Source organism: Varroa destructor, unplaced genomic scaffold (assembly GCF_002443255.2).
Source record: "Varroa destructor unplaced genomic scaffold, Vdes_3.0 BEIS01000005.1, whole genome shotgun sequence".
NCBI classification, from domain to species: Eukaryota; Metazoa; Arthropoda; class Arachnida; order Mesostigmata; family Varroidae; genus Varroa; species Varroa destructor.
Window position 1 is genome coordinate 18,765,657 of NW_019211458.1, and position 24,569 is coordinate 18,790,225.

The 24,569-nt window shown below is 44.0% G+C and overlaps 2 protein-coding genes across 3 annotated transcripts in view; one reads left to right on the forward strand and one right to left on the reverse strand.

Moving 5' to 3' along the window:
* LOC111251188 (chondroitin sulfate proteoglycan 4-like) overlaps positions 1-24,569 on the forward strand; it is a 209,351-nt gene that overhangs the window by 173,654 nt on the left and 11,128 nt on the right. The window contains exons 8-12 of the mRNA XM_086990490.1: positions 12,517-12,660; positions 12,862-13,001; positions 14,053-14,175; positions 15,356-15,558; positions 17,310-18,612. Coding sequence (XP_086846616.1) covers positions 12,517-12,660; positions 12,862-13,001; positions 14,053-14,175; positions 15,356-15,558; positions 17,310-18,612 — 1,913 coding nt within the window. The remainder of the gene's footprint in view (positions 1-12,516; positions 12,661-12,861; positions 13,002-14,052; positions 14,176-15,355; positions 15,559-17,309; positions 18,613-24,569) is intronic.
* On the reverse strand, positions 397-24,566 carry LOC111252064 (uncharacterized). 2 transcript variants are annotated; one of them, XM_086989210.1, is made up of 7 exons: positions 21,251-24,566; positions 19,050-19,138; positions 6,275-6,533; positions 5,615-5,687; positions 4,291-4,501; positions 3,206-3,375; positions 397-1,957 (listed from the first exon to the last, which is right to left on the reverse strand). In XM_086989210.1, exons 5-7 carry the CDS (start codon positions 4,495-4,497, stop codon positions 1,636-1,638), a joined length of 699 nt encoding a protein of 232 aa, XP_086845336.1. In that variant the 5' UTR covers positions 4,498-4,501; positions 5,615-5,687; positions 6,275-6,533; positions 19,050-19,138; positions 21,251-24,566; the 3' UTR covers positions 397-1,635. The 2 variants fall into 2 exon arrangements, with proteins under 2 accessions (XP_086845336.1, XP_022665165.1); XM_022809430.2 differs by lacking the exons at positions 19,050-19,138; positions 21,251-24,566 and having other exon boundaries at positions 6,275-6,713.

Sequence of the window (24,569 nt, forward strand, 5' to 3'; positions counted from 1 at the left end):
TCGAATTTGGTGTGACAGTGCGTAAATAGTATTACTCAAATCCCGTAAAAAAAAACAAAAAATTGTACACCTTGGGGTTCAGTGCTTCCTTGAGGCGATAACTTTCGACAGCAAAGGCCTCTGCTTGGGTACCTTTGCATGCACAGTTATTATTGTATCAGCAATTATTACCGTTTATGAACAAATATTATACAGGTGCCGCAGCTCTCAACAGACTAGTAATTAACTATATTTATAAATGAAGCTATCTTTGTCGAGATCCATTAAGAAAAATACTTTCTTTCATTAAAAAAGAAGAATAGCAAACCCTCCAATACTTCACTATAATACATTTTCATTGTTGTCAAAAGAAAATAAACTATTATATAACACTATTGAAAAAATAGCAGTAAGTCGTTGATTGACATCACAACATAGTTTATTACCTTTAGCTAATAAATAAATTCAAAATTATATAATTCAGGTAGTTTGAGGTCGCATCGCCGTCTTATTATGGTGAAGATACGGCCTAGACGCACAAAGAAAGGTCCATGCGGCTTATAGTTATATGGTACGTTATTCGAAATATACGAAGAGAAACCGCACAGAAATACGTCTGTCGTTTTCGTTTTAATGTAAAAGATGCATCACTTAGTTAACCGGTCACGAAAAAAAGGTTTATAGAGGTAGTATGAAAATTAGGCACGATATCGCTAAGGACAGTTTCAAATCATTTGAAGTAGGCTAGCCACAAAAAGGAGGCGATATGTGAACTGAAGGAAGATAAGTACTCAACTGTATTTCTATCTGCGAAGTTCTCTAGCAATATTAACGTAATCGAACCGTTGCCATCGAAAAAATCGACCGGAATTAACAAAAAGAAATAGCGTCGTGTGACAGTGGCAGACGACATACCTTATGAGCAACGGGGCAAAAATGAAAAAAGCTTGGATGGCTAATTTCAATACATCCGTCGTACAGCCCGGACCTTGCACCATCGGACCATCATCTGTTTCGGTCTCTGCAGACCTGCCGTAATTCAGTGTAAATGGAGAGATGCAAAAATCATTTGTCTTAATTTTTCCACCAGAAACCGTAGTGATCGAAATATGGTGCTACCGGAAAGATAACAGATCATCAATTAAAATACCTAGTTCAGTAATAATAATAATAATAATAATAATATTGTTATTACTATTTTAACGTATAAAAGTATTTGCGTCGGGTAGTTCGGCTGGAAAATGGTTAAGACGTTTTTGACAAGTCAATGTTAAATGCGATCATTGACTTCGCTTTGTTATAATAGACATCGTGGGACTTCGTTGTGCCTTTTCCATTCAAATAGAAGAAAAACAATTCACAAAACGAAGTGTACGTATGAAGTGAAATGAAACGGAGCGTTCATTAAACTCCTCCTAATAAATATACGTCCGTGTATTTCTTAGCTGAAAAAGTCGTTGTAGCAGTTGATATGTGCCGCATATCGTGTGCCGCTGGTATGTCCAAGTTTTTTTTTTGTGTTATCTAACCATATTTTATTCCAAGGAAGTCGGAGAAGCGACGCTTATCTCCTCGAATTCAAAGAAAAACACCGTTTGTCTATACAATCGACTCTGCGTGTCGGTCTAATAATTATATAGCTTATTGCCCAGCGATTCATGTGCTCGTGTTCTGTAGCGAGCAATGCCCCTTCTGGCAAGTTGCCTGCTGGCCATCATAAAAACAAGTAGTTCCGTCCGGCTGATAAGCATACTGAAATTGACTTTTGTTGGGAACGTCGTATGCGCCGATGTCAGCACACAGAATCTGACAGGGCTTGACAATAAAGGCCCGAGTTTCAACCGTAGGGTTCGGAATAAGGGCTTGACAGGTAGTATTATCGGCGTCATTGGTTGATGGAAGGACACACCTACTGCCGACACACACGTATTCGTTGTTTGTGCCACCGCAACTTGCAACGGCATTCATTGCGATGTATCTGCAAGATAGAAACAGTATTTAGTTAAGCATACAGCGATGATGTTTTTTTTTCGGTTGTTAACTTACGTGTGGGCCGACGTTTTTTGAGATGTCTTTTTTTTTCGACACTCTCTTCTATTCTACCTTCTTGTCTACTCACGCTAGTCATGACCGAGTCAACTAGACATGCTACAATATGTTCCGAATAATATACTTTATTATGCTTTGCGAGCGTTCAGTCTAGGATTACACTGTACTGCGTTCACATTACTGCGACGTGGTAGTACTAACTATCTCTGTTAAAATGCACACTTAGTGGTTCAATGATGGCAGAGACCTGTGACGAATCTTGTTGTTTTGCTTTTCCTTTTTCATCGTTTTCTACATTGATGGGGCTATGCCAGTACCCAATCTCTTCGTAAATTGCTTATCCTTGCATTCGAATTTCTGCAAATGAAAACTATGCTTCCTTGCTTCCCTCTCCCTTGTTTTATGGGGACTGCCTTGGGTCGCACGTTGCTGTGATAATCATTATGTCGAGAACAAGGCGGAAAAAACTCAGCGAATTTATCTCGTTAACAGATCGGACCTGTTGTGATAGTCTGATAATTAGTATTCTATAGGCAATAATAATGTGCGAGTACAGACACTCACTAAGACTGTCAGCCACTCAGCGTAGACATCCGCTGTCGCATAGTTGGCATCAACACGGAGTTCTTTCTCATCAGTAGTCCCTTCTATTTTGCCTTCAGTCTGTTTACGCTAGCCAACCTTTGGTTAGCTGGACCTCCCTGCTCCCCGTGGCAAGGCTAGGGTAAATTTCTCTTCGGATCTGGCGCCTGTCCGACTAATAGTCCTAAATGCATCTTAGAGTAGCACAAAAATGGCCGTTTACCCCATTCACTCTGTACGATTGGCCTTACATAGCAGAGCTTCCGCGGTCGGACGGAATATCATTTTGAGGCATACCTTTGCTTCTTATGTTTCGCTCTCATTTGTTTCGAGTTCTTGTGTCCTTCATCGGTAGTGACCTATTTAGTCTGTCGAGCCGCAATGAGAAAAGCCCTTAGCTGGCGAGAGAAGTATATGACCGGATCGAGCCTCACCCTGCGAGGGAAGCTAATGCAGATAGCAAAAGTCACACTCACGGCAAGCTCAAGGCCGGCTCCTGCCTACGGTGGGCAGGTCAACAAGGTCAAGGCAGGGGTGTTGTTAATGCTAGTAAGGCATTATACTGAATTGTGTTGTATGGGAATGTACGACTTACGTAGCATCGTAGAGGCTCTTAACCCGTCCGTGCGCCACGGCCAGGTACCGATACTTGCAGAAGGCCACGCAGGGATGTTTGTAATTCGAATAGCCGATAACTGATATGGCATTTGGTAAGATTGTACGGCACTGCATGGTAGCGTTTCCGTTGGCTATAGCAGCACGAGCCTGCAAGATCGATTTAAGCAGCTTAGTTTAGCATTGATGGTAATAGTAGTAAAAATGGTGGTTATTGTTTTGTTTGGGCTGCACGCTGGATTCTCATTTTTACGAGGGAAGGAACCATGTTGTTTACAGATGATAGGTATAAGTACTGATGGGTTCATTCGTCACGTTGGTAAACTTTGGTAGGCTAGAGATATGCTTGGCTAAACTCCCAGGTAGTCAGGACTATAAATGAAGGCACGCCGACTCCCCACTAGACTCAGAAAGATTGAGCAATTTTCGGTTGAGATTACAATCGTTCAATTCCTGTCTGTGAATTTCCTTAGCTTTTCTTAGGAACAGCGTTTACAAGACTTCGATAGTTCAAGGTTTCAGCATAAAACTTTTTCAGAGATTTCGAAACGGGGCTAGCTTTTTAGGGACGACGAACGTCTTCTTGTATAGCTATAACATTCCACCACGAGTGATGGATAGAAGGACCAAAAACGCGTACGATTATGCGAGCCAACCCGACTTCAATGTGTGATAGAAGAATAACACATTATCCCTTAGCTGTTGGAAAACCTATAGTAAGGTAGCCATTGTATTTTTGTTCCGTAATGACGGAATGAATAATATTAATACGAAGAATTGTTTATATATTTGATGTTTTCTTCCTTAGAGCAGGAAGCCCGAAAGGCCAAGACAGCTCGACCAACTACTTAGATGTTATTGCATCCATGTCAGTGTCAAGAAAGTGTACAACTTATTCGAATTAAGCACGGTAGCCCCCGGCAGAACTGCCATCAATATCGCCAAGCCAAATTGAGATATGTCGTGTAGCAACTCTCTAGAGAATTGTACCATTTCGAATTTGTTCGCTCAATACCTAAATCAGTGACTAGCTAGAAAAGCCCTGTATTAGGCACGGGTTCGTACCGAAAGATCCTGGTCTTCGTCCTGATAGAGAATCTCTTGAAGAGCTCTGTCGAGCTCTTTATTTTCGGCCAAACTTTCGTCCTCCTCGTGGTCAATTTCGCCTTTGAAATCGATTTCTGCCTCCTCCTGTCGTTGACCGAAAAGGCGGGCGTTTATGACAACGTTTAGAACGCACGCCAATGCCATTGCAGCAATTAAGAATTTCATTATCCTACGATGAAAACGGCAAAATGCACAAATTACAATAGCGTCTCGCTATTAATCACTAGCTGATCTAATAACTAATCCGATCTGATCCGTTTTTGGACGAGTAACATGTTAAGTGTTAAAAAAAAAAACATGTTATTTTCTTCGCTTCCATCGACTAACGTCTTGTGTCCTAGATGTTTGTAGGACTTAGCGAACACTGACAATCTCAACTTTCACAACAAAGTTGTAATATCAAAGGATATACAGATGTAACGTTGTAGCAATATATTGTTTTGGAAAAAAATGTTTGTAGTTCAGCTTGCTTCCTGTCCGCTTATTGGTAGCCAGACCGAAGTATAGCAACCAGATTCAGCAACAGATAAAGAAACAGCAATCAAGTTACTGATGGTTACATCGATTAACTTCTTCTAATAAATAACTCTTAACAATAAAGACGTACATTTCATTTGATACTGATACACGTTTCCACAGTACAGAGCAATGAAAAACATTTATCTCAAGCTTCCCCTTAACATTTTCCTATTTAAGCCGCATCGACTATAAGGGTTTCTATTTAATACTTGTAACCCAGGCTGCACATTAGCTATTGTTGGCCCATTGACCGGCTCCGTCCAGATCACTAAATGTTCTTTCAGATCTACCACACATGATCGATGCTTGTTTTTTACAGCTGCGTCACGAACACAAACACGTATACATATAGGACTGCTGTTGTTTTGCGAAATAATGATTTACTAGTTATCAATGGCATTGACAAAAGCATGAGAACATAGATTATCGTTTATCAGCTGGCAGTGAAGTACTTTCTTGGACTGTTTTCAAAGAGAATCACCACCCACGCACACACACACACACACATGACACGATTTTCGAAGAGCTTAATTATATTTGGCAAGTAGGACATCGAAGAGCTTCATTGATAACACAGGTGATTCTGATAGCATTTATTTGTATAGCCTGAGAATAGGTCATATGAAACGGTAACGGTTGGCATTGACGGTTGCCTGTGAATACTGTCAGTGTTCGTTTTGCAGTAGATGAACCTGTACAGCTTAACAATGATTTGATCTAGCGGGCTTTCATCAGGTATTACTATATACATGAAGGTACTTACAGTGCACAGACGCTGAGCTCGTTGGACAAAACTTGGCTTGGACGAAGTAAATTTCTCAAGTTCCTGATGCGTCCTATGGTTAGAGTGCCAAACACAAGGTTAAAAAGTTCTGTATCAAAGTTAACGTCGAAGACTGTCGTCTTTCAAAGTGTGTAGCGTCTGGTGATAAGAGAAGTGTTGGCATGCGCCGTAGAGACGGATATATTTTCTGTTGTCATGTTAATGTACATATGACCTATGGGACGGGCTACTCCTAATTCGAGCTTTTAGAGATTTTGGAGAAACTGTACTATATTACACGTTGTTCTACGCTATTTTGTCGCTATTGTTTAATGGAATATACTTCGCCAGACCACATTGTCTATGGATACAAGCTTTAACGGAACTATCCAAAGTTGATTTCTGCCGCGCGTTGAACATGACAGACTTATACTGTGGTCTCGCTTCTTGCACACCCTCCGCTGTGTTGTTGTTACTAAATCGACCCGAGCAATTAATAAGCATTAAGCAATGCTTATTGTCTCTAAATATTTTCAGTTCAGCCTATCCAGTGCGATAAAAAATATCTCGAATACACGTAAATTTCTACGCACATGCTTGAGTTCATCGGTAGTGCAGAATGCTTCATCTAGTAAAATACTGCATAATTTCACCACTTACCTTATCAAAGGCTCGGTACAATGAGGAAAAGGTTGATTATCTTTTCACAGATCCTTGAATTGCACAACCTTAACCAGCGAAATCACACGAAGTGACTGACGGCAAAGAGTGCCTTGTCGCCGTGTTGATTGTAAATAAGCTATGCAGGGCTTGTCTTTATCGCGTGGTCCGGCACTCTTCAGGCCGGATCCTTCCATCTCCCCCGCTGACGACTTCCAGCTGTACGGGTTCCATCGCCACAAAAGCTAGTGGACGGTTCCTGTCAAGTGGCACAGATGTGGGTCAATTCAACGCGTAGTCTACGACGCCAGCCGACCAGGCAGTCTGTAAGCGGCTTTAGATTGCGAGACGGATCCGCAGTTCCAAAATAGTTTCCCTACTTTTCCTATCTCATCATTTCTATTGCTGCTGCCATGGTTCTACATCTACCCTGATCGCTAACGCTTTTTGTGTCGCCGTTCGTTTGGTGATCGGATTGCCTGCCGCCTTTACGGAACACAAACAGAAAACAGACGCCGCATGGTCAAGAACAGCGGGACGTGAAGCGTCTTGAGGGAGGGGGGAGGCGGCTAATAGAATTCTATAGTGTTTTCTTTGAATCAGAAACGAAAATAACGGTCACGTGTTCGATTAACGAGTTTCGTGATGCTAGGAAGGGCGTATTTCTTGCGGTTCTATTCAGAGCGATCAATCGACGAACTCGTTACATTCGTATTATCGATCCTAAATACGTGCCGCTATGCGCATAACAGGGAGAGTCGGAATTCGTTTGAAACAGCTGCTTAAAATATTAAGAAAACAAATTGTACTATTTCCGAGCTGAACTGTTTGACTCTACTGAACTACATCTGACTGTTTGAACTATACTGTTAGCCACAGGAACTTTTGCCACGCCTATTTAACGAAAACAACTTTCACCAATTTACATGATTCGATTTGTCCTGTATATTCTATGGCCTGAAACTACGCCATACGTACATATAAAAAAAAAAAAAAACGTAACAGTAAACCCATTTTCATTAAGTTATCAGAGAAATGAAGGAGCGAGAGCACTGTTTTAGATAGTTCAGTTGGTTGCTCGGGTGGACGCATCCAGCTGTCCACTGCAACGGTGGCTAAGTAGCATTGTATATCCTCATTTTGTGCTTCACTAAAGAGACTACGCTCGACAGAAAACAAAGGGGGCACGTTATACAGTATCATTTTGCCTCTAAGGTAAAGTACGTTCTAGTTACCATCGACAGGCGCACAACGCTGTCTGGTGCTGGGTAATGACAACGAAAAAAACATACCGCTAAATAGAATGAGAGGAGAGAAAGACGCAATACAGCAGCGGTCACACTTCGTCCACAAAACGAGTCAAGCCATCAGGTGGTCGTTGAAACTAAATGTTATCGGGCATACTTTTTTTTTCTGTCTACGACAATGCTACTCGATCGGCCCTACCTGCTCGACTTAGCCAAAGGACAATGTGACTAAAAAAACTGTTACAAACTATCTTGGAAAACTGGTTTTTCGACAACCTCGTACGTCTTCAACTAGATGCTTGCCCCGGTTGTGACTATTAAAATGTTTTTGGAAGTTTGATTGTTTTAGGATCCTATTAAGTAGACTGCGTAATATAATTATACGGTGTTCAGAGCACATTTTAAGCAACAATATGAAAATTCGTTATGCCTGAATAAGTGCTAAGTTTGAACATTTGTTCTGCTACGTTTATACTATTTCAAACGATTGAGTCCGTAAAGAAAATATCGTTTCTTTTTTTTAAATTGAGTCGATTTAAGGTAATCGGTACGTTTTTTACTCATCATTACTCAGTTGCTGAAAAACAATTATTTTTGTAGAACAACGTAATCTATGTTTAGTTGGCTTAGCGCGGCGTATCCTGGAAGCTTGCCTGGTGCTCAAAATATTAAAATAGAGGCTCTTTTTGCCAGATTCAGCCGAGAACTCTGTCAATTTGACTTTGGTTCAAATGAGAATGTCTAAGTGTTTGACCTTGAGCGCCCTTCGACAAACACACCGTCTTTAGCAGACAGCGAAATCTTTGCTAAGCGAAGGATTCCGGACCGAGCTGATGTTCCCCGGAGCACGAGCAGGCTCGTGGGACATCGCCACGCCATCTTGGTCACAATAACCAAGCAGAAAGGATATCTAACTTCGATTGAGATGTCTACTTTTCAACATAAACTGCCGATAGTCCTTTTTGTTCTAGCCCCGTTATTGCTATTATGCGCTATCAGGTACTCTTGAGTATCGGCTTAGTCGTTTCTTACATAACTATACCGATAATTCAACCCCTTTGACTGACGTTCGATATTCTCTGTTTGAGTATGAAAGCATCAAAGGGAAGACGGACGGACGGACGGACGGACGCACCAATGCTTGAGTGAAGTCAGTTGAATCGGACCCAAAAAGTCTGGGCAATGATTACCTCGTTCGGGACGAATATAATCGAACGCTGAAGCGATTGCTGCTCTGATGTAGCCAGAAAGACCTGCAGGGAAGGCGACGAAAAGACACTGAAAAGCTTCGACATACTATCGAATACGATAAACCTTCGCTATGGCTGTAAAGAAGACGCAGCAATCGAAACGGCGAAGCGTAGAGAGGTACGACGAACGACAGGCTGTTATTCTGAGTAAGCGAAAATCGCGTTTTATAGTAGGGGTCTTGCTTTCGATGCCCTGCCCTCAGTTATTATCTAGTTACTAAGGCAAAGGCCTAGACATCGACCAACGGCTAACCTTGCCGCCATTCAAAAGTTGAGTCGTTGATTTTCCCCGCCAGCTCCTAGGTTCCTATTCGTAATTAATGTCGATGGGTAGCCTAAACGTGGCTTAGCCCACAGACGACAGGTAATGAGTAACGGACTAGACTAAAGGCTGCATGTTTTAACTTTGTGTTGTTGTATAGTCACAAATAGAACCACTTATTTCGATTAGCTCTCCTGCGTCTCTGGAGCTAATCGTTACTTTATGAAAGGATAGGAGTGAAGAGAAAAGAACTGAAATGGTGCAAGCTATAGCCCGTTATCGGTACTGTTCGTTCAACCTCACCACGGCGTCTGTGAGGCGGGCGTCCGTTACATTGGAAAGCCAGGAGCAAGCAAACTGTTCTTTCTTCACAGCCAACGGCATGGAGCGGCAGTCACAACAGCGTGACTAGACCACTGGCATAGCAAACTCAGCAACAGCAGCTATCAACCAGCCTAGTGCCAAACAGAAGGCGTCGTTTTCATCCCAGTCCGATACTACAGTATCGACAGAAGTGACGTCTTTGTGGCAGTGAGCAGGCAGCTGAGCTACGCAGCCTCTGCTACTCATCGTCAGTCATCTTCTTGACACTTGCCTAGAGAGAGAGAGAGAGAGAGAGAGAGAGAGAGATGGGGGAAAGGGAAGCCGAAGTGCCTATACATAGATTTTGTAAACATTAGTACGAGCATTGCAAGTCGTTTTAGAACAGTATTAGTCAGAAGGGGGTAAAAAGCTTGACTTGGTAGGGTAGGACAGGGCAGGGTATGCTTGCTTAGGTAGGGATCAACTAGAGCAGGTCTAGGTCACCATCGAGCCCCAAGGCTATAAAATAGTACCTAGATGTATGAGGGCCGCAGAAGGGCAGACGGTAAGCTAGGCGTCGAGAGCGATTTAGGCTTAAACCACTCGTCGGTAGCCGAGGCATGATAGAGCCAAGCAGCGTAACCATGAATGTTCCCTCTCCGAACCCAGCGCTAGGACCCCGACATATGCTGTCATCCATGATGGTGGTTGGCTGTTAGTGGTTGCTGTCATCGCCTTCTCTCGTAGCTTATTTTTGCTGGCCCGCACGTTTTGCTGTAAGCGTCTTAACACTTGTCTCTTCCTCGGACTTTTACTCCTTCCCCTTTTTTTCCCGTTCATTCTGTTCCTCTAAACGTCCCCTGCTAGCGCTATCCGTCTTTTCCTATTTCCTCACGCTTACACGTATGCGTGATGTTCCATTCAGCACTCGACGAAGAAATGTCAGCAATGGCAGCGGCATGCCTCGACTGGAGCATATAGGTCTGGCCTGTAAGCCAGCCAGGGAGCCCACGTCATCTCCTGCCCTGAACAGCACTAAAGCGGCTGAGGAAGCTACCTCCTTTCAATAAAAACAGCCAGCAGATATTCCTTCAAAAGCATACGCCATAGCACCCACTAACTGATAGCTTCTCCCCTCTAGGGGCAGCAGCAGCAAAAGCAGCTCCAGTATGCCGTTGCACATTAAGGGTATCTCACGAAAACTAAAAGGGGTCTTCGTTAGTGCTGCAGCAAGACTTACAATGAGTGCCACCACTGCCTCTAACATGGTCCGTTTCCCAGCTGTCTGCATAGTAGCCTAGCACCATTATATTGCCATGCAGCAGCATTGCACATCCACGCGGCCAACTACGCATAAGGATGCGACACGAATACAGTAATGTTGGTGATGTCCGAAGTGTTTTTGCAGAAGCTTCAACCATGCCTGCGCCTTTTCTTTACTTAGTTTTGATGCTTCTTGCCTTTAGCCCCAACTAGCTCCTCACCAGTCGCTCTATTATTCCCCTCTAGCCAGCGGTCTGACGCGCACTCACCATGCTTTCTGCCGTTATCCAGCTGTATGCAAGCTCAACGTTGGCAAGCATTAACCGATATATCAAATAGTAATTATCACACCTCCTTGCTGGCAGTGCTAGCCATCTTTATCGCTGATATACACCGATCCTCTACAGCTGAGCATAGCACTTGCTCCGACACTCACCAGATTCCTTTCCCGCTGAACTCCAACAGATGCTCCCAGATGGCAGAAAGTAAGGGATCAGTGAGAGGCAGATAAATAAAAATATAGAGCCACGCACTTACTTGCACGCTGCAGCTTGACTTACAGGGGGTAAGAACAGGGAAGCTTCTCCCTGCTAGTGCTGTTTCTTTGTGGGGCGTCAGCGCTTCGGTAAGAGGCAGCTGGTGACAGTTATGGTTCTTTTGCCCTAGACGCGAATAGAACTCGTACCATTTTGCCCACAACCACTACCACATACAGACACAGCAACGAATGCTAATGGCACTAAGGATTCTGTTTCGCTATCATCACTGCTTTGCGGCAGTGCTCGAATGAAACGGAGACCTCGTATACATGAACAGGCTGAGACGAATCTGCGCATTTAATGACGAAACACCTATACAAGGCTAATGTAGCCGGAATTGAAAAATCCTTAGGTCTGTGTAACTTCCCTTGACAAGGCCCGGGTTACCGGCCGGATGGCGACTTCCGACGTATTACAAATGGATTCATTGATGTACGTATGTGAGAGACTGCATCTAAACTGTGTAGTCTAAACAAGGGAAGCTGCATTTCTTCCAGGGTCGGCAATAGATTTGTCAAACGCTCGCCTCGCACAAACGTAGCGAACGGCCTCAAAGCATCAATTGTCAGAAAAAAAGCATGTAAACAATGGCAACTGCCACATACAAACTACTTAACAAGATCAACAGCAACCAAAGAACTGACGAAAGTAAAGCAGTGTCAGCGCCCTTGAGGTTGAAGATAAGGTTGCATACAAGCGCTTATTAAGACATTTAAGGTACGAACCTTTCAAAGTTCGGCATATTACTGGGAGCTAAATTTAGATGTCAATGTCTAGCCAAATGAGTTCATTGTTATGAATGGTGATACGCTTGAACGATTAATGCAACGTCCATTGTCACGTGGGCAACGACAGGTGGATGCTTCTGATGGAGTGGCTTCTGATATTGCGCCTTAAGGCGCCTCAGTGAAGCCAGCCAGCCAGCCAGTCAAAGGGATCAAACGTCATGGTGAAGTCAGCTGAAAAAGAAAGATGTAATGTAATCGATACAGGACACTTTTGAGATACACGCTGCAACTGTCCTTCTCCGAACAGGCTAATACATCACATCAGTTTGTTCGTGTCCTATTTCTTCGCCGTCACAGTAGACTCGGCGGGGGAACAAATCATTTTCCCCTACCTCTTTATCAATATATTTCTCTCGCGTTGTCTCAAGGATTCAATCAAGTTAAATTTAAGCTACATGGATTTAGCCCATAGGAATAGTAATAACAGGATTACAAAGCTGATGTGGCGCCGTAAACGCTTTCCATTTATCTCGAAATTTTTCGTAAGATTAGGTATCGATATGTTTACATGATTTACCGCATCGTTATTGACGTCATCTTTCTCAGCGTTAATTCGGTATATTTATTATATTATTATTAATAAATTCCAGCAAACTACACCCGTGGAGAAAGGCAGTCTTTAGCAGAAGAGGATTGTTCGTTTGATACTCACTTTTACATCGGTGGAGTGGATGCCAAGAACCGGCAACGAGCACAGGCACAAGGCGTCAAACCATACCAATACTCACTATCAGGCTAGTTACGCTTTTTAATAGCTGCTTTAGCCCCCCTTAAATATAAAAATAATCGTACACGCGCATTTAAAACGGTATGTTGACCTGGCCTTATGTTTATCTAGTACGAGATCAGCCTTTTTTAGCCTGGTAAAAAGGTTCAGAACAACATGTTCCTGCTCAGTGCGTGACAGATACTCTGACTCTTCGTTGGGTGCGTAGGTTGTGTTCATTACATGAGATTGAACGGCAAGATAAGAGGACTAGAGAATGCACTGGTGACAAAGTCCGTCTCCAAAGGCTGTGTTTGGAAATACCCGTGCCTCAAAGAGCCCTGCGTTGATGGCGCTGATTGTCTTCAGGTAAGACAGATATTTCGCACTTGTTTGACATTGAAAGCGTCTGCTTTTGCCATCAAATCATTCGAGTGGAGCAAAGTTTCATTGTAGTTGCTGCCAATGCTGTACGGATCTGTTTTATACGCGAAAATGATTTTCGCGGATAAGATAGTTGTTTAAAACTTACTAGTAGGTCAAATTAGGTCATTTAACGGAACTCAGGTACTTATCCGAACCGTACGACCTGATGTCGTCTATGAGTCTTTTCGCGATGTTCTAGGAAGATGAATTTCTAAATTATTTGACTATGACGGTTCCCGGCTGCATCAGAACGTGTAGGACGTTGAATACGCTAGGGCCAATTTTTTCGCTTCTAAAATTGGGCAAGTCCACCCACTCGGTCGTTTGGACGCGATAAACCTACAGTGCGCCATATATGACCAGTAGTAGTCAACAAAATTTAACGTGTAACTGAGTTCCTGACATATACATGCATTACGTACACTTCCGAGCTCATAAAACGTATCCAAACGCGCAAAACGTTCTCATTGTGAAATAACAATGTAGGACACAGATATATCAAGCAATAGACGACAAGCGAATGTTCATGTTGCCATGTATCCTAAAAGTGTAGCAGTTCTGTGTGTTATGTAGATTGACTGCTCTATGACAATGTACATGAGTAATAAGTAATTTATTGTTAGGCATAGGGAAGTTGACTATATTATCTACTTGCCACAATCGAAGCTCTCCTGAAAAAACAACCACGAATTTCAAAAAGCTGTTCTCCCTTACTCCTTAAAAAAGTGCGCTAGTACTGTAAACAACAGTAAGAGGAACAACCGAACGCATGGCGTGTCGCAGCAATTGGCCATAGCAAAAATCAAACTATGATGATCTTTTCCATATAATGCTGGGGCCATCTACGTGTTTATAACTAATGCCATCCTGCCGTTGTTGTTTATCGCTCACAATAGTTAGTCCAATGGAACCAGGAGTGAGATCTTCGAAAATATAACTCTCATTATTTAGATCTCCCGGCCGATAGTTGAAGGTTTCCATGTGATCTTTTTAGGTTGGAATAGACAGCTTTCAATGCGTTTGCGACACTGCGAAAATTTGTACGAAGAAGAGTTTCACGGCTAACTATAAGGAGACATATGCAACTAGCGCAGACGATGATTCTCCAAGCGAAAATGTAAGTTTGTCCCGATTGCACGTAGTTACTACTAAATAATAATGCTTTTTGCTACTCTCAACAACATGAGCCAAAATCGTACTGTCGTCATGAGGACAACTCAAACACTACGGGCTTTCGTTATTTCGTTGCCTCATCTGTGAAAAAACGAACCATTAGTTTATTGAGCCTAACCGAAACACGCACAATTATGCGGCAATAAAGAGTAGATTGCCTTTATAAAGATGTTTCAAAGGAAACATATGGTCAACTCTTTTTTCCTATAAACTTTAGAACTCTTCACACTATTTGAAATGGACAACAATAATTGTATTTACCTTCCGTTTAACCACTTTTTGATATCAAGCAGATTCTACCGCGGTTTCATCAGGCACATGCCCTTCTGGCATTTCAAGCAAAGTCCTATTTTGATCCACGTTAGGCGAAATACGTGCTTGCATTGTGGTTTCAACAAAAACTCCTTCACACGTACACGCATATTGCACTATGATATTGTTCTATTTATTTTAAAGCTTTCTTCAGGTATTTACATACAGCACGTCTAAGCACAGTTAAGCCTAGCTCGTTGGTCGTTTATTACATAGCTACGACAGGATATGGGTTTTCGAGTTTTTATCAATCAGCTTGTCTATCCGGTCCAATTTTAACGACTGACCTGCCAGCAGCAGTAGTAATTACACGTGCATGCACAGGATGTGGGTCTCGGAGCAGAGGCTATTTGGTCAGAGCTTCAAATGGGATGTGCCCTCGTAACTAAACGATGGACTATCGCCGTTTGTGTGATCTATAGAGATGACGTTGGTCTTTGCTGAAATAGAACACACTGATTTGTGTTGCACTTGCAGATGCGTATGATATGTGTAATGAGCATTGCCTTTCAAGAGAGTAAAACGAAGTATCATTCTGTGATAACAATAAGTGTACATATATAGAACTCGTACAGGTACTTTTGTATAATCAATATAAGAATCGTTTTTGTAATACGATTTAAACCAAATGCTAATGAGCTGATTGTTGCCTGCTCTGTATTGTCACTTTACCGAATTCAATGAGACGCAGCTTCCCAGATAACACAGGTTTCGTTAAGTGTACAACTTACAATATCTGTCTCAGTGAAGCCCAAAGCCCCAGCCAGAGCAGACAGGGTAAAATAATTACGTTAGCATATTCGATTTTTCAGGTTTTAGCCATAACCCCGGTTGTGGTACATGACGGTGGCATTGAGCACCTTAGTCCTGAGCACATTCATCTTTTGGTAGATCTTCAGAAGTTAGGTCTCCGTCCGGGTGATATACATTTCTCGGTGCTCGTGGGCCCCCACCACGGCTCGCTAGCCAAAGAGCGCCTGAAGACGTCTGATGTGATTACTACATTTACATACAGGTGAAAAGCATAAAATTTGCTGATCATTTATGCATTCGCAAAAAAATGGTTGGTTGTAACTCTTCGAGGTTGTCAGGAATAGTCGGTCGTAGAAGTAATACACAGATACAGGTAAAAACTAGCAAACGTATCTAAATTAATCAAATTATCGAGTGCAAGCAGACGCTTGAATATAGAGAAAAACATGCAACAAACATTTAGTTGCAGAACACTTAACAACGTTTATCTCATAAGGTGTGTATTCATATAAATCGTACCACAGTGTGTATTGATGTTTTTTGAGATTATGCATATTTTATACATAATATAGTTATTGGTACTGCAGTTCGCAACAGATGCATCGAAATGTTCTTGTCTTCCGTGGCCTTACCAACGAACGGCCTATAGTTAGGCCATTCCTTTCGACTGCACAGTGCTCGAGTTTTATGCCAATATGACGAAGCTGTACCGGCAGTACACAAGGCTACTACTAGGCGCAGTGTCACTGTATTTAGCTCTACTGACAGTATGGTTGCTATAAGTAAGAGGCTAAGCATGATCAACATAAAAGAAGATCGAAAAGACAAAAAAGAAAAAGAGCACCACTCGAGAGAAATTGTTTCCGTAGCGTCTTTTTTTTTAGTAATTCTAATCACTCGAAAGGACGCTCGCATCATTAGTTTGTCCTGCTCTCGATTTTGCCGACTACACGGCCTATAGTACCATTGCGCAATGCAGCCGAAGCGATGTCTAGTTTTTGCGCGTAGTTTCGGCCTAGCTTGTACGCATATGCAGTGTTCTCTCAGCGTCTTTCGTTTCGGATGGCTTTTGCGCTCCATTTGTCTGCCCACTAGGGAGCTAATCGAATTTCAAGAATGGATGGAAACACGAGAGCTCAAGAAGACAAAACCGTTCCGGCTCAGCCCAGATCGCACTCAACTTGACCATACAGATTATTGTATACCCTGTACCACTGTGTAGTAAATGCTCCCTACTGCCGACATTATCAGGCCCGTGCTGATCGTAGCAGTCAGGACAGCTACAGTAGCACGCTAAAAAAAAAAATGCATTCAAGTTGCGAACTGAGTTGGCCATAGCAAAAGGCTTCTCGAAGAAGGGACATACTAGCTGCGTTTCCAGCTTCGAAGTCAATGGCCTGGAACACATGAGTGGCGGTGGACGCCAAGCCAGTAGCGGTAAAAGGAGAACCTGCTGCCGACGGCTTCTTCTCCGCCATTGATGCTTAGCGATATTGGGAACTTTGGATGTGTCCTGTTAGAAATAAGCTACTTAACACATCGAACAAGGAGACAAGCGAATCTGAACGCACGCATTCGGGCATTGGGCCACCTGAGAACTAAGGCTCCATCGGTTCAAGATGATTGCTTCATCCATAACTTTTTTTTGAGAAAGTACCTGCACGCGAAAGACAACTGTCAGAAACCAAATAACGTTGGGACAAACGTTTCGACCCGCTTGTATCTATTCTCTTTTCCGGGCACCGTTTGACCAAAAAGGTAGTTAGCACATTGACGTTACGTATAATATAGAATAGAGGTGAGCGTTACTGAAACAGTAGTTTTTACTTTCAGTTGTGTAATATCATATCCGCCCATGTCGGATCGTTGTGTCCCAAACGTGTGTGGCTATTTATTCTCGGGAGTACTGGAATAGCACCGAAAGAGGGAGAGCGAAACTGACTGCTGGCTTTTGTTTACGGTACAATACTGATAGTGGTTCTTTAATATGCGGTGATATTGCTACAATTGCAGAGATATTAGTCGGTATCGCGTCGTGTACACGCATGACGGCAGCGAGGCAGCGAATGATAGCATCGTTCTTGAGATGAGCGTCGCGCCATCGACGCTCCTACTGCAACGCCTGCCGAAAGCACTTTCCGAGAAGATTCAATTTATGCTGCACATCGCCATCCTAGCGCAACAGAATTCGCCAACGCACGACTACGATACACAAGTCGTGTTCACATTGGCACGACACACAAAAAAGCAGCTGACCAACGATCTGCTAAAGATCGACGATGTTCAGTTTGTCGATGAAGGCGCTGCTCGCTTCATGGTCCACATTGAAGAGGCAGAGAATACTGGGTTCGTTGACAACTTCAAGAACCCCGGCGTCGCTCTAGACAATTTCACTTTTCACGATCTCAAACAAAGCCTAATCTGGTACAATCATCGAGGCAACGCTTCGTCGACATCGTTTGGCCTCTCCTACAACTCGCCGTCAATGACGAAAGAGATCCTCGTCGATGTGCGGACATTTCCGCTCGACATCACTTCAGTTAACAATACCGGTGTCAAAGTATCACATGCGACGCCTACAATCATGACGAACCAGATGTTGGCGTTCGTGACAAACGCGCCCGAACAGGGTCTTGACATCCGCTTCGACATTGCAACAGCACCGAAGTACGGCACGATTCAGCGACTTAAAAGCAACTCTGTTTGGACCAACACGACGCACTTTTCGCAGCGGCAGTTGACCCGTCACAAGGTACGGTTCGTGCCGACGCCCCAGGCCGCCATCGACAAGCCTGTGGAGGACGCACTGGTGTTCACCGTGTCCTGCGAAAAGGCCAAGCTGTCGACCCTGCACCAGTTCACGTTAAGTTTTACCTCCGATCGCGTTTTCGCGGCGACAAACAACACACGGGTTGTTTACGACACGCGGCAGATTGTTCTCACTGAGCGCGATCTTCGCTATCTGGACGGATATGCCGACTCACGCATCGCATATACGTTGACAGCCACACCAAAATTGGGTCGGCTGTTACTCAACGGGGTCGTGCTCTCGGTCGGCTCGAATTTTACCCAGCGGCATCTCGCCCAGAAGAACCTCGTCTATCGACCGTCGAAATCGGTCATCTTCTTCGAGGACTCGTTCAAGTTCAACGTGTTCTCAAGCAACCCGGCGACGGCGGGTCTCACTGGACAGACGTTTACCCTTCGGTCGGCGAATAGTGATTTGCTGATTGTAGCTAACATGCGCGTACCCGAAGGAGAACGGCTGGCGTTCAAACTGGCGAAGGAATCGCCAAAGAAGAAGCTTGTTATTAAGGTAAATGTAGAGGTATAACATTATGAACCCATTATGTAGCTCACGTAAAAAATTATCTATTTATATATGTGTTAAATTAGGGTCGGCTATTTGAGTAAAGACACAGCGCAGTAAAAAGTAAATAGTGCATATTTATCGGATCCAAAACCTCTTCGTAATTTACCTAATCCGTAGTGGTTAGCATATCTGTATCTCTCTTTGACAATGTACATTTCGCGAATCTGCATAAATCAACAGTCATTTGTGTCCGGTAGTACTTAGAACTATTGAGAGTGTAATTATGCTCACTATGTGATTTTGTAAAAATATATGTAAAATAATCTGCATCTAGCATTTTGCAAAACCTGCTTTGAAAAAAGGTAGGCGGAATGAACCATTGGTGCCCATTGAAGACAGCTAGTTAGTTAGACATGAGTTACTTAGAGTTTAATACTCACAAGTTACATATTAGTAATTATAGTGTAGTCTCAGTAGTTTAGTAGGGTTAATTAAATGTGTAGAATATTGAACTTCATGCCGTAAACGCCTGCAAGAGAGTTTACGACGGAATTAGAAAAAATAAAGACGTTTGATCCTCACGAACGTAAAAGCTTTTCATCTAGGAAACACAATGTCATAATAATACGGTTTGAAAAAATGCCTTCGGAGAACTAAATCAAAACACCCTTAAAAAGGAAGAAAATGCGTTTGCGATTTAGCTACCGAGAGTTTCAAGCGTAAAAAAATTTGTTCGTTTTTTCTTTCGAGCCAGATCCTCAAAACTCCAATTCATAATAATTGAGTTGATACAAAGATCTAACTAAATATCATTCATTAGTTTTTGTAGTGCACTGTAGGTATATTAATACCTTACATATATTTCTATAATATACTCCTTTAGACGTAAATGTGCCCATTTACACGTTACAGCGTTAAAATGCGAAACACTACCTCTGGGTTTGCGTTACTCATAGAAACACATGTGGGACTATTCAACGAAGTTATGGAAAAACATTGAATAGACATTGCATGAGGCTTCCCTAATGGGCTATGCGAGTTTGCTCTGTCTATATTGCTGGCCAACTAATTCCTTCTAGTTTTCCTTCCATTTGGTGAGAACATCCTCACGCGGACAAGGATTACTGGCAATATTCGCTTTTTCTGTCAGCAGCTATCATTCCGTTAAGCTGCTAGCTACGGTAGTCAGCTTTGAATCGTTCGCCTCTCACTGAGTTGATTTGCACCAATAGCGCCGTAAGCGGCCGATGGAAAGAGGAAAACCTCTTTGCCTATGGCCTAAAGAAGGCTAGCCATCGTAGAGCAACCGTCTACTTTTACTTCTACTTTCTCAACGGGGATGCTTGCTCATTGCTTTAGCAGAAATCGTCCACGAACAGAGGAGGCCATATAATATGAGACCACGATCCAACGTAGTCCTCACAGATGATGTCACTGAATAACGTCGGGCAGTAATAGTCATGTGCGCGCTGCAGCAATAACAAGAGAAAGGCCACCGTAATTGAGCTTAATGGCTACATTTTGTACCATACGCGACCACGAAAAAACTCTTCCGCTATTTTGCATATGCAAGCGCCTATAGTATTCCTCTGTCCAGTCTTTTCGGCACTTCCTGCATTTCTTAAGTCTCTCCCATGCTGCAGTCGTTGGTTCGTCGCGTCCGTCAGCTGGCTGGCTGGCTGCTGGTCTTGGCGCAGTAACCCCACAGTCGTCGATGTGTGGATGTGCAAATCAGGCGCCCAGCAGTAAAAGCAGGAAGCAAGTAACGGAGCAGCGGTACGTCCAGGCCGTCGACAGCATTGAGCCAGCCCCACAATAAATAGCGGATAACCATGGAGAATAATTTCTTCAGGGGGTATCGTATTATGCCATAGATGATCGTAACAATATAGCCAAAAGGAGAAGTGAGATTTGGTACTTTGTCATTTTCCAGCTAGACCAATTCGTCTTGATGCATATATGGCCGCTGCGGTCTTCGGAGCATGCTGAACCGCCCGAATAGCACCCGAAGCTCGAAGATCGCTCGTTTTTGTCTCTGGCACAATAAAGAGGATGCATCATAGACTATCGCTGTTCAGTTTCTATAGGCACTCTTGCTTTTAGGCATCTCTAGACTTGGATGCGCTCCTTCGAGTGTGCTCCCAAATCGCTCCTTCGTGCTCCTTATCGGTCCCGAACACTGCGACGCCAGAGCGGCCGCTGAGCGAAGGATAAGAAAGACGCCTTCTAGCACAACGAGCGTGGCAGTTGTTTGAGTGAACAACTTTGCTGGACTACCCCCAAAATGAGCGGAGCTTTACTGCATATGTGGCCTCCAATCTACAATGCGTTGACGCTATCTCTTTTCGTGCACTGTTGTGACTTGGGCCTAAACATGGGCGTAGGACTTGGTACCTGGGTAAAGTTTGTCAGTGCCGCTTCTACCTTTTTCCTCGACATCTACTTGGACTTTTCGAGAAGCCATGATTCCTCGGCCATCCGTTGCACGTATAAGGACGTTTCGTGTCTCGTATCGCTTAATTATTGGTGTGCTCTGTCTGTTCCAGGCTCTCGACAATAAACCCACCACACTGCAACGACACTTCGAGTCATCGCAAATTTATGTTGCGACCAACCAACCCAGTGGTTGCTGTTTACCTACCGTTTGGGTTTGCCGTCGGATCAATGATGAACCTGAGCTTCTACACGCTGGTATTGCTGAAACATTGACAGACTGTGGCATAGCCCAGAACCAAACCGTCCTTCGATTTTTGTTTATATTGTGCAAACTTTGTTTTCCTCGACGAAAACTGACGACGCGTACGACCATTGTGAGCTGCTCTAGGCCCCCGGTTGTGTTCAAACGCACTTGCAGACAGAGCCAGAAAAACTGAGATAGAGATACGTCTGTACGGACATGTTAAATATACGCATGCAGAGGCAGACGAACATATAGACAGACATGCGTACAATAAATAATGTTGATTTCTCAAAGAATGAGACTATAACTATAGTAGGGCTTTAGCTTAGTCGCTGTACTTTAATTCCCTGTTCTGTGTATCTCGTTCCTTTGACGAATGTGGGACTAAGAACGGAAGAACAAGCAGGACGACGTACAAGACCCGCACAGACCCTGGACTGTGTCTATCAGACTCTTTTCTTAAACGTTTTCTCCTTTACGGCCCGATCCGTCGTCAGACAAAATAGGAGCTTGAAGTTGGTACTTGAAGGTAACACTGATGGCACTTCTTGATGCCAAGTAAGTGTGTTTATCGCGACCCAGCCATTCAGAATAGCCGTCGCTGGTATTCCTTTCTCTTAGCCTGCCTCCAACCACCGCGCCGTTCACGCCGAAAGCTTTAGCCTCCCCAAGTAGCCCCCATACACAGTCTGGGCTGTCATCCTGTTATTCATCCATTGCAGTGCCCTATTTGACTAGCTGTAACGGTTATGTTTAACTGCTGCCGCATTTACAATGTACCGGCGTAATGCCCTCGGCTACACCGTTTCTTTCAGCCGCTTTCTGTACACCATTATACCGTAAAACAACAAGCGGGTCTGTGAGAAAGATGGCGCCACAAAGCCTGTCCAACCAGCCCTCGGCCCTCTTCGTTGTTCCGCGTGTTGTCACTCCTTTGTCGGACTCCTCGTGCATACGTGTCCATTTGTAGTAGCTGTAGTGCTTGCATGCTATTTGCATAGCGCTTTCCAGAGCTCCTCGTTTCCCGCGCGTATAGCCATCGTGACAAGCAGACGGGGCGTCTTGCCCTGCGCTTTTCTAGATGACTCCTCGTTGCGAGAAAGTGAACCGACCAGTTGACCATCCATACATACATGGAAGGGTTAGGAAAGTATGGGGTGTAGCGAAATAAACGATGAAACGCGCACCAGCTTATGTGAGATCTGTATCTCTGTAGCCGCTTACGAACAGGCAACACAGCCAGTGAACCAGTCGGAAAGTAAGCAGGCACCCGCGGCGCCCTTCCACAATTTCTTCCCATTCGTCTATGCCATCAATCCGATCACCGTCAGCCTTTTCGCTCTTCCACGTTTTTAGATTTAAGTTGTTCTAATAAGAAGAGCTGTTTACTCTACCGCAGTGACTGCTACTACGACCATATCTATACCAATACTTTTTTGTAAAGCCTCTCTGCTCGACAATCTCTCTGGATTGTTTTGTATCGCCCTCTTGATGCCATCTACGTCAGTCTACAACGCTACCCTGACAATCATTTCTAATATGGTAGCCTCGAGTGCTGCTCGATCCCTGGTCTTCTAGTACCTCTTCTATACGCATATGTTCTAGCCTTTGCGCGCTTTCTCGATAATCGGACGCACCCAGAATACTAAAAACGGAAGACAGGCAGAAATAAATAAGAAAAATTTGAACGGCATGTCTAGTAGCAGGGGCTGCGGTGCAAGTAGCCCGTGGTAGTGTGCCGTACCAGTAAACTCATAAGGAGAAAAAACGAACGAAGAAGGGTAAAAGACTCTGATATCAGGCAGTCAACAGGACCCACGAGAAAGAAGTGGGGACTAAGGGAGGTGAAGTTTGCGAAGAAAGTTTGAGAAAAAATCGCCAGCCAGGAAGAGGCAAAGGAAACAAGCAAGCTGCGAGCTAGCCCATGCGGGACTCACAGGGGCGGAAAGGAATCGTAGAACTGGGCGTCTCCAAAAGTCGTTTGTAGAGGTTCGGGCTTCTTAAAACAGAAGCGAAGGGCAAGACAGAAGCAAAGCAGAGGAGTAAACGGGTGATAGCAAAGAGGACGAGGGATCTGTGTACTATACGTCCCAAACGGGGTTGGTATGTCTAGAAGCCTTTCCTTTGACGAAAATCTTATGCCCACTGTAACTGTTGCGGGCACAAGCCGGCAGGAGACAAACCCATTTCGGACAGCGTCTTGAGGCATTGAAGCGTAACTGAGACGAAAAAGAACGACGCCAGCTTTGGTATCCTTTCTTGTTGGCCAAGCCACTAGCGAAGCTACCCGCTCTCAGCCCACGTCCAGTTTTTTGTTCTGTTCTTCACTCTCTTCGTTGCCGTCAAGGTTACTTCAGTCTACTGTCCCTGCGACCATCGCTGCCATTGCCGTTTCCACAGCTTTTACTACTACTACTACTGCTTCTTTCTCTGAAAGTGAACAAAGACACATAATAGAGCAAAGGTGCAACACGACTCAAGCATATAGCTAAAACGCAACAGACCAGTGGGCACTGCAGTACGGTAAGCGCAACTGGGCAATAGCGTCGCCTCTATATGACATACAAGCGAGTGAGGCGAGGCTACAAGCTAGCCGGCTAACAAACGGACGGCGAAAATGCGGCTGCAAAGGTAACTGGTAGTAGGAGTGACAGTAGAAAACAGTAGCAGTAATGGGAGTAGCTCCGCTGCTGGCTCCACGCGAACTTTCATCTCTCCTATGTTCAATTCCGCCTACTCTATATTTCATAGCGTAATTCCACGTTCGTCAAGCACGGTCCGGCCTTACTACCAAAGCAGCGCAGGCGGGGTAAAAGCTGAAGGGAACGGGAGAGGGTATTGCAGACGAGTCGTGGCAAATCCATCCTGCCAACGTTGCCAGTACCGCGTTCTGACTAGAAAGGCTAAAGCTGTAAACGTCATCTATCGTTAGCAAACTGCTGTCAGCACTAGAAATAAAGCCACTCCGCCAATACTAGTAGCAGTTATATATATATATAGTGAGGGAGAAAGAGATGCTCTACTCATTTGACACAGCATCGTTTTAACATGGTCGTCGAAGCAGAATAGACGGGCTGCCTGTCTTCTCGGTCCGTCCTTGCTACGACCCTAGATGGCCTGTGCAATGCTTAATGATAGTAAGCCGCTATCTAAATGATGCCAACGAATTATGGAAGCCCGATATCATTTCAGAATTTCGCGCCACTTGCGGCAGCGTGTTGTACATCAAACCGTAATGTTATTCGGCATGTCATAGGTGTCTAGAGTGAGTAACGCTATG

Coding starts and splice junctions, on each gene's coding strand:
- LOC111252064 (XM_086989210.1), bottom strand. CDS start 4,497: ATGAAATTCTTAATTGCTGCAATGGCATTGGCGTGCGTTCTAAACGTT. Junction 3,376..4,290: donor ACGAAGACCAGGATCTTTCG/GTACGAACCCGT, acceptor TCGATCTTGCAG/GCTCGTGCTGCTATAGCCAA. Junction 1,958..3,205: donor AAGAGCCTCTACGATGCTAC/GTAAGTCGTACA, acceptor TCTATCTTGCAG/ATACATCGCAATGAATGCCG.